The 17,158-nt window shown below is 54.0% G+C and overlaps 1 protein-coding gene across 2 annotated transcripts in view; it reads left to right on the forward strand.

Annotated features, from left to right (window-relative positions):
• The window catches only part of LOC144383640 (breast cancer anti-estrogen resistance protein 1-like), a 29,181-nt gene that overhangs the window by 10,250 nt on the left and 1,773 nt on the right, over positions 1-17,158 (forward strand). The window contains exons 1-6 of one of the 2 annotated variants that reach the window (XM_078081928.1): positions 940-1,243; positions 9,889-10,569; positions 12,819-12,968; positions 15,140-15,235; positions 15,307-15,660; positions 15,750-16,643. In XM_078081928.1, the coding sequence (XP_077938054.1) occupies positions 1,232-1,243; positions 9,889-10,569; positions 12,819-12,968; positions 15,140-15,235; positions 15,307-15,660; positions 15,750-16,643 (2,187 nt within the window). In that variant the 5' untranslated portion in view covers positions 940-1,231. Of the gene's footprint in view, positions 1-939; positions 1,244-9,888; positions 10,570-12,818; positions 12,969-15,139; positions 15,236-15,306; positions 15,661-15,749; positions 16,644-17,158 lie in introns of those variants that run through there. The other variant, XM_078081929.1, reaches the window with a different exon arrangement.

A 17,158-nucleotide genomic window follows, 5' to 3' on the forward strand; every position in this document is an offset into this window, starting at 1 on the left:
ATTGACCCACATCGCTTGATCCTCAATGACTACTTTCTGTCTTCTGCGTGTGCGTGTGCGTGTGCTTGTGTGTGTGTGTGTGTGGAATGTTCTGCTGGACGGCGTCTCACACACACACACACACACACAAAGTGACTGCTGTCCTCGACACCAGAGGCCTCGGGGACTAGAAGGTGCAGACGGCGTTGCAGATGGTGATCTCGCATCGTCTCTCGTGACCTCCGGGCCAGCGGCTACAGGGGGGACACACCGTGTGGACGAGTGTCCCCGGTCATTTGTTTGCATGCGAGTATCAGATCCCCGTCGGCGTGACGGACGCCCGGATGCTTCGCTCCTCCTCACCTCAAGGAGAACGATTGCAACGTCGACGTGCCGTCAGAAACCATTCAATCACTGAGTGTCAATCGTGGTATTGATTATTAACTGTCGCGAAGGTCCCTGAGCGCACGTCTCCTTTAACTGATCCTAACGGGGGCGAAGCCGTTTATAAAGGCGGAGCCTCCGGAAGTCTTTAGATTCCAGTGTTTTCCCTTTTCTTTAAATAAGCGATGAACGAAACTCCACATCCGCTCTCGTGCTTGAACGCGTAACATGATGAGACATTCTGACTTCCATGGGGAGGGGAGATGTGACCGAATGTGAGGGCCAAAGGTCACGGCGCACCGACAGCCGGCCACAGCCAGGGGGAGAGAGCCACAGAGGGGAGGAGGGAGGGAGGGAGGGGGGGGGGGAGCCACAGAGGGGAGGAGGAACGAGGGGGAGAAGAAGCCAATGGCCGGCCTGCATAGAGGGAATGTGAGGATCCAGCAGGAAGTGACGCTTTGGGTTTCACGCTCCTCCCTCTTCTTCTCAGGCCAGAGAGAGAGAGAGAGGGAGAGGGGGGAGATCAAGGGAGGAAGCGGGCGGGGGGGGGGGAGGAGGTAAACGGAGCCAAGCAGCAGTCTCATTCTTGCCGCGTGAGATCACGGAGCGAGGCGGTGTGCGCCGGGACCAGCTCGCCTACTGAAAACAAGACAGGACACGGGGACACAAAGCAGGAAGGACACGGGGACACGGGGGCGCAGGAGGAGACCTGGAGGAGTTTGGTGGGGGTGGTGGGGGCGGCGGCGGCGGGGGGGGGGGATCTTTTTGGGATCTACTCGGGAACAAAAAAAACTGAAAGGGTCGAGTTGGCAAAGCGTCTGTCGGGAGGCCGAACTACAGCCACACGGCCCACGGCAGCAGGGCCAACATGAACTACCTGGTGAGTGAGTGTGTCTCTTTTGTGTTGCTGTTTGCCTACTTGTGTGTGTGTGTTTGTCTCCTAGCGGGACGTCCCAGCTGGGTCGGAGGGGGGGGGTTGGGGGTGAGAGAGAAGAGGGAAATGTGAAGGGGGGGAGGAGTTGACATTTTCTCTGTGGATTCCGACCTTTTGTTGCCTCCCAGCGGGGTTTGTGTGTGTGTGTGTGTGTGTGTGTGTGTGTGTGTGTGTGAAGGAATGTGAGGAAGGAGCAGACGTGAATCCCTCCTGGTTTTTCCTCCCGTCGGCGCCGTTGTTTCGCACGACAAACCGTTTCTGTGAGTTTGCTCGCTTTGACCCGAAGTGAGACGTCACAAGTGGCGAGCGCTCCTCTCCCGGCAGCGCCTGTGTGAACGTTTAGAGGAAAGGGCGCCGGAGGAGTGCGCGGCGGGAGGCCTCGACCGTCCGGCGCGCGGCGGGAACAAACCACGGCGAGGAGCAGAGGCCCTTTTCTGCTGACTCAGCAAAGCCCAGCTGAGGCCGACGCGTGAACACGACGTGATTTAAGAGCTATTGTTCGAAGGGTTTCGCTCCACCCCCGTGTGTGTGTTTGTGTGTGTTTGTGTGTGTTTGGGGTAACTACACTCTGCGTGTAGCGAGTAATTACGCGCCAGTAACTAGCGTGTAACGAGTGCAGAATAAGCGCTCGGCGGGCTGACATGTCGCGCTCGCACCTCGCCGTGATGTCACTTCCTCGCTTTTGGGCAGAGGGTGACAGTCCGGAGTCGGACTCAAAGCAGAGCTTCTCTCCGTCGCTAAAGACCTCTGCCTCTTTCTCCTGACTCTGAAACAACCGATCGGAGACGTCTTTGGGTGCAGCTGTCAATCATTGCTGGTGAATCCGGTGGGCTTTGACCCGACTGTCAAACCAAGCGGCGCCGATCAAATATGAAGGAACACTGTGAAACCTGCGTTCTTTAATTCATGGCCTCTCGTCGTGTTTCCAGAAACTTATTTCGGTCACTTTTCAGCCCTAAACTGTCGCAACACAGACGGCTTAAACATATCTGGCATTTATATACGACATATTAACGGTAGCGGGACACACAATGGAATTCCCGCTGTAAGCCGGGTGACTCGGTGAGAGACTCGGCGAGTCACGGAGAAACGGCCCGGGTAAAGAAATGTGTACCGACGCCGTGAGGAATGGACTTAAACTCGTATTGACGTAGGAACATGGACGTGTGTGCACGCGAAACATCACGTGGGACATGAGGGCCGGCTTGATGTTGTTGTACGAGGAAACGTCCGATCCAGTAAACCAAGCGATGGACGTACTCCGGCCAGAATGTGCTGTTTGTGAGAAGGTCGAAAGGTCCGTTTCCATCAGTGTACCTATATATATATATATACAACACATGGGCGAGGCTCAGTCGCTGACTGACCATCACAGGGAAGGTTCCCATGCACATCGACCTTCTTAGTGGTCAGAAGGGCGGATCCCGTTGACGCCGCGCGGCCATTGATAGGTCAGCTCGTGTAATTATGTTGGCTTTACAATTAGCAGGAAAAGTGCCAGTTCCAATTCTTGAATTCTTGGCCTTTTCTAATATTTGCAAAGAGACAAAGGGCAGCTTCAGGTTCGGCAGATTTGTCACTGTGTGAAAATGACTATGACCGGACAGACGTGTGTACAGGAAACCACCAAACAGGTTCATCTCCTATAGGCCCCCCCCAAAAAAAGTCACATTACACACTTACTCTCCTTATTTGAACCCCTCTTAAGTCCAGTAAAGATGTTCTCATGTGACGGCAGATTCCAGACGATGGCCAGAAGGGCCGTTGGAGTTACCCTTCAGTTTGCTTTAGGCCAAGAGGTGGCTTCCATTTCCAGGACCAAGGTCCTTAAGTCTTTCGCGGGCGTCTTTGTGTGAATCACCCCTCCTCTTTGCCCCCCGTGGAATTTGGTCTTGCTCTGGTTTTGCGTGGCAGAAGGGCCGTCGTCACGCCCACTTGCTTGGCCCGTTGAACCCCAGGACAAAGAGCAGTTCTTTCCGCACACAAGCCCAATCGGACTTTGAGTCTTTCTGACGTTCTTGTCCAACTGATTCTTGACCAGTTGGACAAGAACGTGGAGTTTGAAGTTCAAACAAAGGGGCACATCTTTAGTGAGCTTTGTCGCCGCTGCCTCAGAAGCAGGAGGCGTGGGGGTCTTCTTCAGTGCAGTACACCTGGACTACCCTGAGAGACGTGGAGGTCACCGCGTGTTGATGCATCTGCAGCGGCTTCGCGTCACAGCGGGTCTGATCCTGCAGTCGGCGATCAGAGGGGCCGTCGGCGGCGTTGCTGCCCGTGTAAGTGCAGGTTAGCAAAGCCCTTAAGCACGGGCGTGAGCGGCTGCCCGGACGCACAGTCGGATCTGCTGCTGCGTATCGTGCCACCACGGCCCTTGATACTCCAAAGTCCTCGTTCAGAGGCAGAAGGGTTGGTTAGGAAGGTAACACAGCACTGTTGTGCAAGATGTTTTCCTTCCTGCCCAGTTTCTGTTTCTGTGGCTGCCTATCTGTGTGTGTGTGTGTGTGTCTGTGTGTGTGTGTGTGCGCTCTCATAAGCTCCTGCCAGCGTTCAGTCAACAGGTTGAGCTCCGCTCAAGGCCGCGCCCCACCGAGCCGATCCTGTGCCCCGGGCGACACAATCCCCGCTGTTGTTTCTGCTCTTAGTCGTCGCCCGAGGGGCAGGAATTCTTCAGCAGGGATCAACTGCCACCTAGAGCTGCACGTAGAGCTGCACGTAGAGCTGCGGCGCTGTTTGCGACGATAGATCCATTGCGTGCGTGTCTGTATTGGTTGTATACGTCTTCAAAGCGAAGGGTCTCTTGGACGTTTCACCTCTGAAATGTCCAAACCTGGTTCTCCAGACGTTCCCCTCAGTGGCCCTTTAACTCATACAGCAGACGGCAGGAGATGTTCCCTGGCAGGCGGCTCGGCACGACCCCCCCCCCCCCCTCCCCCCAACAACAAAAAAACGCCGCGGCCGCTGAGCCGTTTTTTTCGGTCGTTCCGTCGTAACCAAACCAGGTCTGTTGCAGAGCTCTCAGCTTCGGGGGGTTTGGGTTGTCGACGCATCTGTTCAGACATTTTCGTCGGCCTCTTTCTGGCGCCTGTGTGTCCTCAATCGGACATTACACGGACTTCCACGTCTGTCTAACGTCTGCTTTGACCCATCGAGATCACACGCAGCGCCTCTGGGGTTGTGACATCCGCGAAAAGCACCACCCAGCTTTGCATTGTAGATGTCTTCGTGCTGTTAGTGGCCTGTATTGATCTCAGTTCTTGGGTAGTTTTGCAAACAGAATGTGGTCTGCCAGCCCCCCCCCCACCCTCCCCCCTGCCCCACCCAGCGGGGGGGCCGCCGTACAAATGATGGACGACGATACGGAGAACCGGCTCCCACCGGATGGAGGATCCTCTCGGCTGTTGTGCAAAGTCGGCCGTGCACGCACAAGAATTTCCGTACGTGCCAGGTCAGGAAAAGAGGGAGGGAGGGAGGGAGGGAGGGAGGGAGGAAAGGGGAAGGGCAGGAGAAAAGGGAGGGGGGGGGGGGGTGGAATGGGGGGGGATGGGGCAGCTTGGAAGGAGGGTTATTCTGCCGTGTTCTGCGTGAATCTGAATGTGTGCGCGTGTTTTGTTTGTGCGTCTGGGATGTGATGATAGTTGTGTGTTTGTGCGCGCAGGCTGTGGAATGCTGTAGTAAGGGGGGGGACGTGTGTGTGAGACAGATGAGACAGAGAGACAGACAGGCCCAGACTCGCCTCAGCAATAGCAGTGATACAGAGACACACGCCTCAGCTATGTGCCGCACGGTGGTCCAGGGGGACACGGCGGTCCAGGGGGACACGGGGACACGGTGGTCCAGGGGGACACGGGGACACGACCCAACAACGTTATACATTTTGAAATGGGTGCAAAATGTGACCAGAGATGATGCTGGAAGAAGTTGTGATGACGGCTTTTTTTTTTTTTGTTTCTTGTCTGTTTACAACCTTGAGACCCTGAGAGTGAGGACACGCGTGGGGGGGTCCGTGACGCGGTTCGCGCCTGACGTTTGGTGGTGGCGGATGCTCGCGTGGAGCACTGAACCAACCGGATATCAGTTACCACGTTAGCGGGTTCAAACATCCCTTGTTCCTGTAACGGACTAATTAATAATAAGGTTCTAGATCAGACGGTCGTTCCCTTTAGCCGTCTCCAAGCAGAAGAAGAAGAGGAGACACGTCGGGGAGCCGTAAATCGTGGGCGTGGCCGTGGCGTGGCCCCGCCTCTTTCCGCTTCAGACTTCTCTGCTGCACGAAGGCTCAAGACTAGAAACGCAGGGAGAGCCATGAAGCGTCTTTTCAAACGCTCCCTGCACTGTGGGGCACAGACACACACACACGCACATGCACGCACACGCACACACACATGCACGCACACACACATGCACGCACACGCACACACACACGCACATGCACGCACACGCACACACACACACACATGCACGCACACGCACACATGAAAGCTCTTGTGGCGGGGTAGTATTTGTCCCCAGGGGTCAAATGGGAGGCAAGAGACAAAAGGACATTAAGCCACTCGCACACCTGCGAACACACACACACACACACACACACACACAGACACACACACACACACACACACACAGACACACACACACACACACACACACACCCACTCACACAGATGAGTGACCTGTCTGTACTGAGCTCGCTCCACCAGCTGTTCACGTTACTTCCTCCTCACTGCACATCTGCTTCTGTAAGTACATGTATGTATAAGTACATGCTCACGTATAAGTACATGTATGTATAAGTACATGCTCACGTATAAGTACATGCTCACGTATAAGTACATGTAGATATAAGTACATGCTCAGGTATAAGTACATGCTCAGGTATAAGTACATGTAGATATAAGTACATGCTCACGTATAAGTACATGCTCAGGTATAAGTACATGTAGATATAAGTACATGCTCACGTATAAGTACATGCTCACGTATAAGTACATGTAGATATAAGTACATGCTCAGGTATAAGTACATGTAGATATAAGTACATGCTCACGTATAAGTACATGCTCAGGTATAAGTACATGTAGATATAAGTACATGCTCACGTATAAGTACATGCTCACGTATAAGTACATGTAGATATAAGTACATGCTCAGGTATAAGTACATGTAGATATAAGTACATGCTCACGTATAAGTACATGCTCAGGTATAAGTACATGTAGATATAAGTACATGCTCAGGTATAAGTACATGCTCAGGTATAAGTACATGTAGATATAAGTACATGCTCAGGTATAAGTACATGTAGATATAAGTACATGCTCACGTATAAGTACATGCTCAGGTATAAGTACATGTAGATATAAGTACATGCTCACGTATAAGTACATGCTCACATATAAGTACATGTATATATAAGTACATGCTGAGGTATAAGTACATGTAGATATAAGTACATGCTCACGTATAAGTACATGCTCAGGTATAAGTACATGTAGATATAAGTACATGCTCACGTATAAGTACATGCTCAGGTATAAGTACATGCTCAGGTATAAGTACATGTAGATATAAGTACATGCTCACGTATAGGTACATGCTCAGGTATAAGTACATGTAGATATAAGTACATGCTCACGTATAAGTACATGCTCAGGTATAAGTACATGTAGGTATGAGTACATGCTCAGGTATAAGTACATGTAGGTATAAGTACATGCTCACGTATAAGTACATGTAGGTATAAGTACATGCTCAGGTATAAGTACATGTAGATATAAGTACATGCTCACGTATAAGTACATGCTCAGGTATAAGTACATGTAGATATAAGTACATGCTCACGTATAAGTACATGCTCACGTATAAGTACATGTAGATATAAGTACATGCTCAGGTATAAGTACATGTAGATATAAGTACATGCTCAGGTATAAGTACATGCTCAGGTATAAGTACATGTAGATATAAGTACATGCTCACGTATAAGTACATGCTCAGGTATAAGTACATGCTCAGGTATAAGTACATGTAGATATAAGTACATGCTCAGGTATAAGTACATGCTCAGGTATAAGTACATGTAGATATAAGTACATGCTCAGGTATAAGTACATGCTCAGGTATAAGTACATGTAGATATAAGTACATGCTCAGGTATAAGTACATGTAGATATAAGTACATGCTCACGTATAAGTACATGCTCAGGTATAAGTACATGTAGATATAAGTACATGCTCACGTATAAGTACATGCTCACATATAAGTACATGTATATATAAGTACATGCTGAGGTATAAGTACATGTAGATATAAGTACATGCTCACGTATAAGTACATGCTCAGGTATAAGTACATGTAGATATAAGTACATGCTCACGTATAAGTACATGCTCAGGTATAAGTACATGCTCAGGTATAAGTACATGCTCACGTATAGGTACATGCTCAGGTATAAGTACATGTAGATATAAGTACATGCTCACGTATAAGTACATGCTCAGGTATAAGTACATGTAGGTATGAGTACATGCTCAGGTATAAGTACATGTAGGTATAAGTACATGCTCACGTATAAGTACATGTAGGTATAAGTACATGGGAGCCGCTGCAGCTTTAGCATGCTAATCACTTAGCGTTTTAAGAGCCGCCTGCTCGCCGTCGGTGCGCTGACATCAACAAACGTGAACTTTGACTCTTTACAAATCTGCATCGTCATCGTCACGTGTCAGCATCCTTTTGAATGTATTTATTGAACGTTGCATCAAACACGGCGTTCCTCGCGGTAGCAGGCGGGGGGGCCGCGGCCCTCCGGCCTTTTTGAGGCCTTTTTGCTTCATTAACGTCTTAAAACGCCAAGTGGGAGCTCAAATGTCAGCCGCTACGTTTACGAGTCCTTGAGGTCTTCCGAGCTCCGGGACGCTGGAAGTGATCCAACACGGGTCCTTGGGAAACGTTCCCCATCGCGACCGGCGTGGAAAGAACTGAAACCGCGGCCAATCTGAGATATGCTAAAGAGCAGTCACAGAAGCTGTGTCCCTCAGGCTGCCCACGCCAGACGCAAATAGACGAGGACGGGTGATTCCCAGGCCCATCGGGGGGGGGGTGTGTGTGATTCATCTCCACCGCCGCACTTCCTGTTTCTCTGGACGCTGGAATGGGACTTCAGTGCTGTGCAACGTCTGAAAGAGGGCGCCTGACATGCGGCGTGGTGTCTGAGGTCAGGGTGACCCGGCTGCCCGAAGGGACGGCGAGGACAAAGAACTGCTCACAGGCTCATGGAGGGGGAAATGTGTAAAAGGTGTTTTAAATCGCGTCGAATGTTCGCTCTTAGCCGGTTGCCACGGCGATGACGCTCTTGGAAAGGTGACGGGGATTTGTTCATGTTCATTTGTTCGTTGGGTCGTTTGGATCTTGACACCCACTTTCGATGCTGAATGAGTGTTTGTTTGTTTGGAAAAGTGAAACATCTGGATAGGAATGCGGACATCAGCACATTCTGGACCCCCTTCGAAGCACAAACACGCAGCGAGAGGCGGTGCCCTCTGACGGGAGGCGGGGCTTAGAGTCCAGCCGGCCTATGGCTGCCACCTATTTGTTCTCATTCGCTTTCAAAGGGGAACTCTTGAGCGCGACCGGCGAGGGGGGAATCTGCTGAGGCGAGCACGTCGGGGCCGAGTGTCCGTCTGCGTCTCGCCGCCGGCCAACGGGCCGTAAATCCCAAAGCCAATTAAACGGCCTCATTTAGACGTGGCCGGTGCTTTGTGCTCAGCGTGCGTGCGTGTGTGGGTGTGCGTGTGCGTGGCACATGGCCAGTTCAGGCTGTACTAGTCTGTGCCGGTTCTCAGACTGCAGCCGCTCAGACGTGGACGACAAATATTGGTTTAGTTTCAAAGAGTTCCAGGACGACTGAGGGGGGGGGGGGGGGGGGGTACATGTGTGTGTTTGCCCAACCTGCCGGTCATTGTTACCCGCCCCCCCTCCAATGATATGAAGGTTTAAATCCCGCAGTCGGCTCGCTGCATGTTGCAGAACCACACATACTTATCTCCACCACTGAATACGCGATGCTCGATCACGTGTTGCAGCGCGTCGTTAAACAGCGAATCAGAACGTGGACGCCGTCCTAGTGTGCACAGCTTCTCTCTCAAAGAGAGACAGTTTATCGTCTGCTGGCTTTCACTGGAGAGTCGACGGCGGCTTCAGGGAGACGCTTGGAAAATAAGTGTTAAAGCTTCTGAGACGGAACAGAACATGTAAAAACAAAGATCCTATTTCCTACCAGTCGGCATCGGTTTCCTGTAATCACGACCACAATCTCTTCTCTCTTTATACGTATTTTACAGTATAAACTGTAAATTGGGGCGACTCCCGGTTGTGTAGAAGTCTATGAGTCAATAATTCCCTCAGCAAACATTAGTTAATGTTCTCCATCTCTGGTTTTTAGTGGCAGCGTGATGTTCTTCTAGTCGGTTTATAGTCTCATAAGTCACATTGTGTTTTCAGTGTAAGTTCATTGTAACCGTGGTAACTGTGTCTGTATACGACGCCTCTCATGTGTTTACGCCCCCCCCCCCCCCCCCCCCCCCCCCCTCTGCAGAACGTGCTGGCCAAGGCGCTGTACGACAACGTGGCCGAGTCCCCGGACGAGCTGTCCTTCCGCAAAGGGGACATCATGACCGTGTTGGAGCGGGACACGCAGGGCCTGGACGGCTGGTGGCTCTGCTCCCTCCACGGGCGCCAGGGCATCGTCCCCGGCAACCGCCTCAAGATCCTGGTCGGCATGTACGACGGCAAGCAGCAGCAGCAGGCCGCGCCTCCCCCGCCGGAGCCCGCCGCTTCCTGTCCCTCCTCCCAGACGCAGCAGCGGCCCCTCCCCCCGCCGAGCGCCTACGCCAAGCCGGCGCCGTCTCCGGGGCCGGCCGGCGGTTTTCCCGCCAAGCCGCTGCACTCGGCGCAGTACACGTCCATGCACCCGGCGCAGCCCAACGCCGACTCCATCTACATGATGCCCCCCTCCCACGGGCCCAAAACCAGTCCACAAAGTGTGTACCAGATCCCCTCGGGCCCCAGCGGACTCCCCCCGGGACCCCCCCTGAAGGCGCCTCTTCTGGCCCGGAGACAGTACCAGCCGCCGGGGCGGGACGTCTACCAGGTGCCCCCCTCTGTCGGCCCAGCGCCGGGCCCGGCCGGGGGGACCGGAGGTGGGCAGGATGTGTACCAGGTGCCCCCCTCCCTGGATAAGAGGAACTGGGAAAGCGGCAACAAAGCGCTGGGCAAGGTAAGGAAGGACGGAGGAGGTCGAGATGTGGATGTTTGTGTGTCACGAACGCGCGCGCACACTTCCTGCCATTGTTACGGCGTTCTGGTGCACGCGTGTCTCTTCTTTCGGTGCAATCCAGAAGTCGAGGGTCGGCCTCTGCTGTCATGACTTCGTCGCTGAAAAGGAGTCTCTAACACAGCTGTCAATCAAACAAACTCTTCAGCCGTAAAATGAGTGATCGGTTTCAACGTGGCCGCCGCGTTTCTCACCAAGCGCTGAAGATGATCGTGATTGAAGTTGTTTTTTATTAAAGTTACCGACTGCGGCCTCAACGTGTGGCTGTTTAATCCGCCGTCGCTCATCCTGAAGGTTGTTCACTCGCAGCGTGCGTGACTGACGCTCAAAAAGACCGGTGAGATTATCACATCGTCCCCACGGGGGGGAGGAGGGGGGAGTGGAGGGGGGGGGGGGGGAGGGAAACGAAAGCGGCCATTTAAATAATTTCTAACACGCCGCAGAAAAAGAAGGTAAAAAAAAATGAAAATGCTGGAAATCCCACGGCGGCGTTTCCCTTAATGGGTTTAAGCCTTCACACTCGACATCACAGCGCCCTGCCGGGGGGAGGCACGGGCAAAATAAAGAGTAGGCATTGTGTGTCTGTGTGTGTGTCTGTCTGTGTGTGTGTGTGTGTGTGAGGAGGACCAGTCAAATAATAAGATTGTTAATAATTCAGCTCTGATCTTGTGGTTCGGTGAGTAAACACTTTACTGTGCCGACAGGTGACACACTGTGTGTGTGTGTGTGTGTGTGTGTGACCAACTTAACACACACACACACACACACAGAGGAACAGCTGAAGACCATCAGTGATCACTGAAACGTCACATTGGTGCTGACACAGCGTTCTGTGTATTATTAGAGGTTGTGTTGCTAAATACAAACATCTGTCATTCACATAATCTCTTATTAATAAACTAAATGAAGACGTACCATCGATCACCAGCTGTTTGTTCCACATACGAGGAGAGAGGAACACGTTTCATGAGAAAGAAACATGAATAATGTAAACAAGGCGATGAATGTTTTAATGCAAGTGGAATTTGTTAGATACATGATGTGCGTTTGTGTGTCTCCGTCCTGCTGAGAGATCAGCTGGAGACTAATGAAGTCAGCGCGGCTGCCTGACACACACACACACACACACACACACACACACACACACACACACACACACACACACACACACACACACACACACACACACAGAGGCTGAAGTTGTTTTTGTTTTGGTCCCACTGGTGTTTAGTTGTGCGTCTGTTCAAACCTGGTGTGTTTTATATATATATATAAATGCCTTTATGGTGTATATATATATGTATATATATATATAGATATATATAAATACCTTTATGGTATATATATATATGTATATCTATCTTCCGTCTATTCTCTTACTGCTCGATGACGGAGACGAGATATTAAATCCAGCTGAAGCAGAGAAACACGTCACGCCTCAAACACACTGTGCCGTTAAATGATGTCATTGGTTAACGAGGGCGACCGTCACCATAGCAACACACGCTTCATTCAGGGGTGGGGACCATTGACCCGTTGCTCTGTAACTAGACGTAACACACAGACGCACACACACACACACACACACACCGATCACTTGGTGTCAGTCATCAACCACTAGAGGGCCGACCGACAGGCGATCAATAACACAGGTTATCGATCGGACACGGGGCCGTGTGTAATAATTCACGACGCGTCGTGATTCACGCGCCAACTTGAGGCAACTTTACTTGCGTTGCACATTCAAACAACAAAGGCGCTTCGCATCAAACCGTTAAAAAAACGTTGATTTAAGCGTCATTAAAAAGCCGCGCCCCCGTCGCCGCCCCCTCCCCGCGGTTTCAACGGTCCGGCCCGCCTGTCGGTTGAACCAGGAAGTGGAAAGGAGCGGGACGGGCCGGCGGGGGAGGACGACGATGGGACACTGTGTGTGTGTGCGTCTGTTTTCCCAGGCCGGGCTGGTTGACTTAAATACACAGTTTAAACAGGCACACAATGGGGACGCCCGGTTCCCACGGCAACATCAGGCCCCCTCGCTGTGCCCGTGCTGCCTGTGCGTGTGTGTGTGTCTGCTGTGTGTGTGTGTGTCTGCTGTGTGTGCGTGTGTGTGTCTGCTGTGATGTTTTACTGCCCACGGACGGATTTGTGCATTTTTTTTTGAAGTTCAAGCATCTGGTCTCTCTCGCGTCCAGGTGGTGGTCCCGACCCGCGTGGGACAGGTGTACGTGTACGACGCGGTCAGACCGGACCGGGACGAGTACGACGTGCCGCCCAGACACCAGACGCCCGGCCAGCACGACGTCTACGACGTGCCGCCGGCCCGCCAGCAGTACAGCACACAGGTGGGCCACGCGAGGAGCACAGAAATACTCCACCAATGCTGCTTTTCACACTTTTACACGTGTTTTTTCAATAAGAAACGTCGTTGTTGATCTGAGTTCGTGACCTTTAACCGCTGAATGTTAATAGAAAGCGTGCGAGTCCTCGCGGACGGACGCGTCTCCAGGCCCGCTGAACGGAGCCAGGGCCTCGAGGCGCCGTTCTCCCACCAACCAGCAGGGGGCGACTCCTCCTATAGGTCTAATTCCCTCGGGCTGGTGTCTGATGCCAAGATGGCGGCAGTGGAAAAGCAAGCGGGTCAAGCGGCCCGAATGGAGGCGTGCAAAAAGAGCGGGTCCGGCGATTGGCCAGTGGGCGCGCGGGGGCGGGGCCTGGAGGCCGGTGAAAGTGTTGAATCATAAAACCATGAATAGAAGCCGACGCTGCAGCAGCCCGCCGCCGTCACGTCTGTTTCCCCGTGTTCTCAAACGTGCTCTGACTCGTGTTAGTGTGTCACAGAATCACATGCACACACACAGACACACACACAGACACACACACAGACAGTGTGTGTTCGGCCTCCAGCAGACTCTCTGTAATATGAGTATTTAATGTGATGTAATATTCAAGCACTTAATACAAAATGTATCTTTATCGAAGGTCAACCATTTTTCCACTGTGGGAAAGTTGTTGATGTGTGCGTGTATTGTGTGTGTGTGTGTGCAGTGCTTGTTTGTGTGTGTTTCTGCGCCTTTAAGGCCTCTACTTTACACACAGGTCGGTTTAGTCCTGCGTGGTTCAAAACACACACTGTTCACAATGTGTTGTGCTTAATAGGCAGGAATCTGCACACACACACACATGCACACGCACACACACACAGGCACACACACACACACACACACACACGCACACACACACACACACACACACACACGCACACACACACACACACATGCACACGGACAAAATGGATGTCGTCTTCATGCTGACAAGCTAAAAGAGAAAGGTCGATGACACACAACCACTGCAAAGCTGCACAACACAGGAGGAGGAAGAGGAGAGGAAGGAGAGTAGGAGGAAGAGGAGGAAGAGGAGAGGAAGGAGGAAGAGGAGGAAGAGGAGAGGAAGGAGGAAGAGGAGAGGAAGGAGCAGTAGGAGGAAGAGGAGAGGAAGGAGCAGTAGGAGGAAGAGGAGAGGAAGGAGCAGTAGGAGGAAGAGGAGAGGAAGGAGCAGTAGGAGGAAGAGGAGAGGAAGGAGCAGTAGGAGGAAGAGGAGGAAGAGGAGAGGAAGGAGTAGTAGGAAGAAGTGGAGGAAGAGGAGAGGAAGGAGCAGTAGGAGGAAGTGGAGAGGAAGGAGCAGTAGGAGGGGGAGGAGGAAGAGGAGAGGAAGGAGTAGTAGGAGGAAGTGGAGGAAGAGGAGAGGAAGGAGCAGCAGGAGGAAGAGGAGAGGAAGGAGCAGTAGGAGGAAGTGGAGGAAGAGGAGAGGAAGGAGCAGAATGAGGAAGTGGAGGAAGAGGAGAGGAAGGAGCAGCAGGAGGAGGAGAGGAAGGAGCAGTAGGAGGGAGGAGGAAGAGGAGAGGAAGGAGCAGTAGGAGGGGGAGGAGGAGGAAGAGGAGAGGAAGGAGCAGTAGGAGGAAGTGGAGGAAGTGGAGAGGAAGGAGCAGAATGAGGAAGTGGAGGAAGAGGAGAGGAAGGAGCAGCAGGAGGAGGAGAGGAAGGAGCAGTAGGAGGGAGGAGGAAGAGGAGAGGAAGGAGCAGTAGGAGGGGGAGGAGGAGGAAGAGGAGAGGAAGGAGCAGTAGGAGGAAGTGGAGGAAGTGGAGAGGAAGGAGCCGCAGGAGGAAGAGGAGAGGAAGGAGCAGTAGGAGGAAGTGGAGGAAGAGGAGAGGAAGGAGCAGCAGGAGGAAGAGGAGAGGAAGGAGCAGTAGGAGGAAGTGGAGGAAGAGGAGAGGAGGGAGCAGTAGGAGGAAGAGGAGAGGAAGGAGCAGTAGGAGGAAGTGGAGGAAGAGGAGAGGAGGGAGCAGTAGGAGGAAGAGGAGAGGAAGGAGCAGTAGGAGGAAGTGGAGGAAGAGGAGAGGAAGGAGCAGAAGGAGGAAGAGGAGAGGAAGGAGCAGAAGGAGGAAGTTGTTGTTTGGACCTGTGTGGTGTTGACCTGTTGACCTGTTGACCTGTTGACCTGTTGACCCGTGTGCAGGTGTACGACACTCCCCCCATGGCGGTGAAGGGGCCCTCTGGTGGCCGTGACATATATGACACCCCGGCGAGCTCGGAGAAGCCCCCCCAGCAGACGGTGAGGCGCCGCGCTCGCGTCACCGCTCGCCACCGCCTTCCGGCGCTCACGCTGCTTGAATGTCCCCGCAGGTCTACGACTTCCCCCCGTCCGTCAGTAAAGACGTCCCCGACGCCGCCAGAGACGAGACCTACGACGTGCCGCCCCACTTTGCCAAGCTCAAGCCGGCGCCCGGGCCCCCCGGCCCCTACCCGCACGCCGCCGACGCCGACGACGACGAGCCGCCGATCCCAGAGGACGTGTACGACGTGCCGCCGCCGGTCCTCGCCGACAAGCGCCACCGGCCCCCCCAGGACATCTACGACATCCCCGCCAGCCTGCGGTCGGGGGGCCACGCCGCCCAGGACGTCTACGACTTCCCCCGCGAGCGAGCGGAGAAAGGAGGGGAGCGGGGGGACCACAACGTGTACGACGTCCCGCCGCAGGTGAGTGTGGGGGGGGTTGTTAAGGTCAAGGGTCGTGATACTCTACGCGCTGCACGGTGCTCAGCTCGTTGTGCGCCGTGTTCCCTCAGGTGGTCCGGGACCCCCAGTCCGCCGGCGAGGAGCTCCCTCCGTCTTCCAAGCGGCTGTCGGCGTCCAGCACGGGGAGCACGCGGAGCAACCACTCCGCCTCCTCCTTGGACACGGTGCCCGTCCGCGACACCTCCTCCTCCTCCTCCTCGCTTCCCGCCCCTGGCTCCGCGGCGGGGAAACCCCTCATCTTGGACCTGGAGCAGGCCATGGAGCGCCTGTCCCGCCTCCAGCAGGCCGTCGAGTCCAGCGTGTCCCTCATGATGTCCTTCATCGCGGGCAACTGGAGAAGCCCCGCCCACCTGGAAGGGAACCTCCCGGCCATCCACCAGGCCGCCGACCGGGTGCGCTCCAGCGTGCGGGACTTCCTGGAGTTCGCCAGGGGCGCCGTGGCGAACTCGGCGCAGGCCACGGACCGCTCGCTCCACAGCAAGCTGGGCCGCCAGGTGGGGAAGATGGAGGAGGTCTTCCAGAGTTTGATCCGGCACAGTCAGAGCCTGGACGCCGCGTCCTGGTCGCACGCCGCGCTGGCGGCGCCGCCGCCGCCGGGCGGCGATGACCTGGACCGCCTCATCATGACGGCCCGGGGCATCCCGGACGACGCCAAGCAGCTCGCCTCCTTCCTCCACGGGAACGCCTCGCTGCTCTTCAAGCGGAGCAACCGGCAGCAGCAGCAGCAGCAGCTCCCGCTTCCCCCCGTCCCGCCGGAGGTCGGCGGTCACGTGACGGGGTCGGGAAGCGGGAGCTACCAGGGCGGCGAGAGGGCGAACATTCAGTCGCGGCCCCTCCCCTCGCCGCCGAAGTTTACCGCGGCGGAGGAAGAGGACGGTGTGGACCGGCCGTACGGGACCACAGAGGAAGGCTGGATGGAGGATTACGACTACGTCCACTTACAGGTGAGTGTGTGCGTGTGCGTGTGTGTGTGTGTGTGTGTGTGTGTGTGTGTGTGTGTGTGTGTGTGTGTGTGTGTGTGTGTGTGTGTGTGCGGCAACATGGCCGTTGAAGTAAAGTGCGTCAGAGGTCGTTGTCGTTGTTGAGGAAGGAGCAGTAGGAGGAAGAGGAGGAAGAGGAGAGGAAGGAGAGTAGGAGGAAGAGGAGGAAGAGGAGAGGAAGGAGCAGTAGGAGGAGGAAGAGGAGAGGAAGGAGCAGTAGGAGGAAGAGGAGAGGAAGGAGAGTAGGATGAAGGAGGAAGAGGAGAGGAAGGAGCAGTAGGAGGAGGAAGAGGAGAGGAAGGAGCAGTAGGAGGAAGAGGAGAGGAAGGAGAGTAGGATGAAGGAGGAAGAGGAGAGGAAGGAGGAAGAGGAGAGGAAGGAGAGTAGGAGGAAGGAGGAAGAGGAGAGGAAGGAGAGTAGGAGGAAGAGGAGAGGAAGGAGGAAGAGGAGAGGAAGGAGAGTAGGAGGAAGGAGGAAGA

Source organism: Gasterosteus aculeatus, chromosome X, assembly GCF_964276395.1.
Source record: "Gasterosteus aculeatus chromosome X, fGasAcu3.hap1.1, whole genome shotgun sequence".
In the NCBI taxonomy this organism is placed as follows: domain Eukaryota; kingdom Metazoa; phylum Chordata; class Actinopteri; order Perciformes; family Gasterosteidae; genus Gasterosteus; species Gasterosteus aculeatus.